At 30.1% G+C, this 6,897-nt stretch overlaps 1 protein-coding gene across 1 annotated transcript in view; it reads left to right on the top strand.

Moving 5' to 3' along the window:
- The window catches only part of LOC108750341 (chromatin assembly factor 1 subunit A-like), a 19,538-nt gene extending 18,106 nt beyond the window's left edge, over nt 1-1,432 (top strand). The window contains exon 9 of the mRNA XM_018489731.1: nt 213-1,432. Coding sequence (XP_018345233.1) covers nt 213-1,180 — 968 coding nt within the window. The 3' untranslated portion in view covers nt 1,181-1,432. The remainder of the gene's footprint in view (nt 1-212) is intronic.
- The last annotated feature ends 5,465 nt before the right edge of the window (nt 1,433-6,897 follow it).

Raw genomic sequence — 6,897 nt, 5'->3', positions numbered from 1 at the left:
CGCGCACGCATGTGTGTGTGTGTGTGTGTGTGTGTGTGTGTGTGTGTGTGTGTGTGTGTGTGTACGTGCGCGCGCGCGCGCGCGTATGTGTGTGTGTATTATACCTATTATATATTTGTAATATTATCTAGTACTATAATATTTATTACAAATTTTTGTCAAATATTCTATATTTAAAATTATTCACAATAATATATTCAAATTTGTTTCAGTTTCTCCAAAAGTCAAAGAATTCTTATCAGCCCGGCAAGCTTGGGTCAACAATATACCGATAATACTTCCGTTGTCATCATCACCGGAAGAAGATACTTCGACTAATATTGAATGCAAGACGCCTGGTCAACAACAGTCTGTGAAAGGATCAAAGAAGACCAAGTTCCCTGATGAAGCTTTGCCTGATTTGATCCGGTTAGTGCACGGCAACAGACATGGTAGACACATTCTTATGAGAGAGTTTATGACATTTTGGAGCAAAAAGAGCGGGAGTCATTTGTCGAAAGTTAGCGTATTATCGAAGATCAGTGAAATCGCTGATAGGATAGCATGTCCCGAAGAGGGACCGATGCATCTTAAGTCTTGCTGGTACATTCCGGAAGGCATCCGGAAGCAATATCTTCCTGACATCAAGCTGTCATTACCGAATTGTTGGAAGTATATTTTGATACCAAGTCAGAAAAACGATTCTCAAAATGTTATAGCTGATAAGACTGAAAAAGAAGAAAAAGATAAAGAAAAAGAAAAGAAACATATACCACTTATTACTCAATTCACCAAAAAAATTACACAGGAAGATATGAAGAAACAACTTATAAAATCTGACCAGGAAGAGATAAAAAAACAGTCTTCACCCGACCAAAAAGAGAAACAATCGACAGCGAAATCCAATCAGGAGAAAACAAAGAAATCAGTAGCAAATCAAGAGGAGATACAAAAAGAGTCGACATCGAAATCGGATCAAATTTCCGTCCTACCGAAACTACCTCCGCTACAAAGACCTCCTAAACGGGCAACTTTAATCTCTGTAGGTAGGGGAGAACAATTTCCGGAAAGATCTCGACAGAATATGTTAGCCGAATTTGTGGGTCTTAATAAGAAGAAAAAGGAATCATTGAATAGCGAAAAGACGGTTGATTCAGACAAGGTTAGAATCAAACAAGATAAATCAAAAGTCGAACGATAAGGTCGTAAAACTTTCACGATAAATAGTGAGAAAGAGACTTCAAGAGCATATAATAATCATTAATGACTATTATGTAGAAAGAATCAACGATTGATTCAGAAAATAAAATGAGGGAATGGCAAATAATAATAGATAACTAGATAACTAGACTTGTCCGCAAATAAAGATGATTGCGAAGGCATTTAATAATAGTTCAACGAAATGTAGACATGGGGAAACTATTGTTGTTCTGTTTGCGTAAATATTTCATTTATCATCCTATTTAGACAGATATTTCTTTAATCTATTATCGATGTATTAATATGCAATTTAATTAATATTTTTTTATATACGAAACTTTAACAAATAGTTATTATTATGTCCCGTAATTCACATTATGCACTTATTTTATGAAACAAAATAGGTTTATGATATATAAACAGACATAATATTTTTAAATAATGATTTTGTATCATATTTAAGATCGTTTTATGTATAAGGTTTTTATCCATAACTATTTTCTTCATTGCTATTTATTGAAGAAGCTACTGTCCACAAAATTTAATTTCTTTATGAATAATCGCCAAATAATTTAAAATTATCAAAATATATTCATGAACTAACATTAAGAAAATAAGGATCAATTTTCCGCTAAGGACAATTATCTTTATTAAGTTTCATGCATTATATTTTATCAAGATCGCTTCGCTCGCAAAAATAAGTTTTAATCGAATTATGCGATAACTGCCAGATAATTACATGGGCTTAACAGTTATTTGCCTCATGTAAAAGGTAAGTACCTTAATTTGATATAAAATCTTTGTTTCTATAGTAGTTGTATTTACAAAATTTACAAAAAGGAATTCTGAAGATATAAACTATATACAGCTAAAAATATCGATTAATATCCTTCCTTTATTTAGATTACCTTCGGCAACGTATAACCATTATATGCTTTCTATTTGATGATACGAGGCGACACAAACATCATTCTATCTTGACATTCAATGAATAATGAAGACAGAACGACACTTGTATCACTATGGAAAGCACTTATGGTAAACAAAATTGTTTTAATTTTCAATTTTGTAAATTTTTTTGAAATATATACCCATACAACACTGATTATTACGGAAAGTTTTCAGAAACATTTCAACATTTTACATCTCATATGCAACAATTCTGAAAAGATTCTGTAATATGTCATATAAAATGTTTTAACAGAAATGTTTCTAAAATCTATCATATGCAATACATTGAAAAACATATTTAAATAGAACAAAAAATCATCATAATGTTAAAATGGCTTCAAAATGTTTATTAAAAGTCATTTTTTGATCAATCGCGATTTAGTTTAACATTATTTCGATATTGTGACTTACCTTACTTTAATTGCGAAAAACTTTTGTATATGAATAATGATATTACGTGGAAACTGCAGGTGTAATCTTCTAATAATGATTATATATAAGTGCTTTTATGTATATAATATGATTAATTCATCAAAATAGTTGGCAATATAATTTTTGAGATTTATTTTAATAAGTTTTATAATCTATAAACAGATCACAAAACTCTCAATAGATTTTAAGTATTTCAAAAATGATATTTAAATATATAATATTAAATTAAGTTTTAATATTAGTTAAATTAACTAATATTAAAATTTAATATATAATATTAATTTAATATTAATTAAATTTAATTGATATTAAGTTTAATTGATACTCAAACGTCGACATAATAAATTTAAATACTATTTAAGTATCAATCAAGTATATATTTAAATATTTTTGTGTAGTACTAGAAATGACTGAAACCTCTTTGGTAATGGTATTTCAAAAAGATTGCAGATTTTTTCTGTGACATTTCAATAAAGTTTTATGTACAAGAATCATAGACATTTTGCTATTTTAGAGCTGTCTCAGAAATATTGTTGCAGACATATTTCGTAATTTTTATGAAATGTTTCACTTTTTAGTTGAAATATTTCTGAGATATTTCCGGAAATTTTCGGTGCTGTATGGGTAATAATTACTAAGATATTCATTTGAATTATTCAATTTAACTAGTATTAAAATATTCGTAACATTGTATTTTACTCGATCAAAAAATTGCATCTCAATCGAAAACTGCAAAAGTTCATATTCTATATGCCTATTGATTAAAAATGATGTCGAAGTGTGATACATATCTCGTGTTAAACAATCTTATTTTGTATAAGAGCTTTGCTGCGGGAGTTAATGTTTGCTAAATAAAATATATTTTATATCAACCAAAAAAACGTATTCTCTCTTTTTATCATCGCGAAGCGGGTTCACTCGCGGTCCTTTTACTCAGGAATTTGTTTTGTACAAGACGGAAAGAGATACTGTCGTAAATACCAAGCTCATTTCGGGGGTAATCTGTAGTCATACTTGCCAATGTTTGTCAGAATATACTTTTTTCTCGCGAGACGGTTCGAAGGCTTTAATTGACAAGCACAAAATCGGACAGGCGCCTCTGCCGCGAAGAAATCCGTTTTTGGGGGCATCTCGAGGAGAAAATTCTCTCGCGGGGAGAGCTGAGAAGAAAAAGAAGTAACGCCATTTGGGGAGGAAGTTTTACAATCGGTAGTTCGGGGGGATACTTCGTACCTCCGGGGTGTACTGATCGACGGCGGCATATGGCCGGAATAACGAAAGGGCGCTCCCCGTGATTGCGGTAATTATCGAGTCACGTTACGAGATCCGTGCCGTTAAGATCTGTAGAAAACTGCGAGAGACTGCATACGGACAGGAGGGGACCGTACGTAACGTTCAAGAGAGAAAAAGAGAAAAAGTTTTATATGTGAATTACGCTAATTTGCGTGATTGCTGCGCGACGATATACGAAGGGGCGCCCCGAGGCTCGCGATGCAGTTGTTGCGATTTGCCTGAAAAACGTTATCGGGCGATGACGACGTGTTATAAATACCAATGAGATAGTTGCGTCTCGATTATTAGACCGCAAATAAACGAGAATGATTTAAAAGCGAGGGGAGAAATGCAAATTTAACATGATAGTTATTATATAACTGCTCGAGCAGTCATATTTTAGAAATAAATCTTACAATTAGATTGTATATTTTAATTTTAAACTGCGTCTTCAAGGAATTTATTTGGTTCTTTGAATTTCGATACGTTTTGAATCAAGTAGATAGTTATACACTTAACACGAGAATAGACAGATGGAATGTTTTTACACGCAGCGAAAAAAAAATAAATTATAAAATATTATAAATATTATAAAATTTATTTTATAATTTATAAAATAATTATAAAATATTATAAAATATGTTTCGCATGGATATTGTTTACCATATTTTTTTCTTTTTTAACTATTTATTTATCTTTAAATATGCAATTCCATTAAAAAACGTATAATATTCATTAAAAATCTTAATTTTTTTTAGAAAAAATATAATAAGCTGTTTAATGTGCTTATCTCGTTTAGTATACTTATTATACTTTTTCAAAAAATTATGTTGATTAAACTTATATATTTATAATGATGTTTTTAAATAATAATAAATTGGAAAACAATAATAATATATGTTGTTAGTAATAATAATTTTAATTGGGATATAAAAATACTCTAGGTTGTTAACGTAAAAAAAATCAGATGATTACACCTAGGTTAAAAAAAGAAAATAAGGAATAGCGCGTATCTCTCTTCCAGAGAGACGTAATGTAAATGAATCAGGGTGAACAGAGTTGGGAATGTTATATTTCATAAAAATAACACGTTACAATTACTTGAAAACGATTTGTTACTTTTTTGTGATGTTAAAGTAAGATATTAGATTCAAAAATTATATTATTTAATAATTAATATTAATTGTGAAAATCAGTATTAAAACTTAAAATTTTAAGCTAGTTTCTAGCAAGCTTTTTTTTCTCTCCTCTCTCTCTCTCTCTCTCTCTCTCTCTCTCTCTCTCTCTCTCTGTCTTTCTCTACTAAATTTGAATATAATAAATAACAATAATCTTCACTAATTCTGTATACTAATATTTTTAATTATTTTTTAATATGTATATGATTATCTTTAAAAAATTATATTATAATTTACAAATTCAGCTTTTATTAAAAATTTTTATTAAACATATTTTTAAACATTAATGCTATTAAAAGTGAATTCCAATATTTACTACTAATATTCAAAATTTATAGTTTACGTTACTTATATACTACTGATTTTCACTATTGGCAGTGATTATTGGAATACAACCTAAGATATAAAGTACAAAACATTTTTCGATGTTTAAATTTCTATTGTAAAATATTTCTGTCCAATTAAAAATAATGCGAGCTATTGAATAGTTATAAAGACAGTAAGGGATTAAAGTAATGATACAAATAATGACTAAATTCGTTATGGTTACACAAAAAAAATAACGATCGTTAACCGAATTATCGAAAAAAAAGTAACAAAAACGGTAACAGAGTTACAGGTAATGCATTACTTCCCAATCTTGAGTGAATAGAAGGTAATGCGCATTATAAAGAAGATGCAACATTTTGCCTTTTAGAACAGATATATAACGATATATATGTATATATATATATATATATATTAACGATGCAAGAGGACTATCACAAGAGAGCATTGTTTAGTTTGGCGCGGCTATGGTATATTTATCTACTGTATATACAGCAAAATTACCGTTCGCCGTGTACACGATCTCCGGCCAGTGTGCACGGCGTAATCATCGAGTTAATTAAAATTACAACTATTTCCATTCCCGCGGGATATCAATGTAGCCACGGCAGTATTAGCTAGCAAAAGTGCGGTACGCACATTGTTCACTCGCATATGCGTAATGTCCATTATAATTTGACAAAATAAAAAAAATACCGGTTGGAAAAGTGCACCTCACAAGCACTGACAAGTACGACGCGGTCGATTACGTTACGAGGTACCATTTGTACCTTCTAAATGTATCTCCTTTTCCGTATATCTTTTTTTACCCTTTTTTTTATCCTTTTTTATCTTTTTACTTTTACAGTGGAAAACAATGATATCTTTTTTCTTTTATTCCTCTTTCTAATATAGATAAATATTTTGTTTCCTAATATCTTGTTTCGTATCTCAAGAAACTTGAAAAGTTATCATGTAGCCGACATTATTTCTCAGTGAAAAATGATAATGGAAACAATGTATTTACAATGTAACAATGTACAATGTATAATGTAATCGATGTCGAAATCATCAAACCGACGTCGATTCGACATCGATTTTATTGTCATTTTTCACTGAGTTCGCTAAACTTTTTAGATGTTACACATCTGCGATGATAAGAAATAAATAAATGGATACTTTCTCTCCCTTTCTTCTGAAACAAGAATTAAGGTAAACAATTTTTACTGCATAACAATGATATTGCGAGAATATAAAAACGTAAAAGATTTAGATACCTATATATTGTATAGAATATTTAGACGTAAAAATAGGGATTAAAATATGAGAATTAGGATACGTGTTATTGTTACAGCAACAAATAACAGGGCAAGACATGAAAATTACGGAGGTGCGAAGTGGAAGTGAATATCTATATAGATATTATTACGTGCTCGTACGCACATTGAGAGGAGTTTAATTGGGTGGAACTCTAAGTGATCTCGAAGTAGCGCTATCCTCAAGCCGTCCAGAGTTGTGGAGTATTTTGGTTATAAATGTGAATAAATAACTGTAACTTATAATAACTTTTATATATATA

This window comes from Trachymyrmex septentrionalis, unplaced genomic scaffold (genome assembly GCF_001594115.1).
Source record: "Trachymyrmex septentrionalis isolate Tsep2-gDNA-1 unplaced genomic scaffold, Tsep1.0 scaffold36, whole genome shotgun sequence".
Taxonomy (NCBI): domain Eukaryota; kingdom Metazoa; phylum Arthropoda; class Insecta; order Hymenoptera; family Formicidae; genus Trachymyrmex; species Trachymyrmex septentrionalis.
Note: the sequence above shows the minus strand (reverse complement) of the source record. Positions and strands in the feature narration are given on the sequence as shown.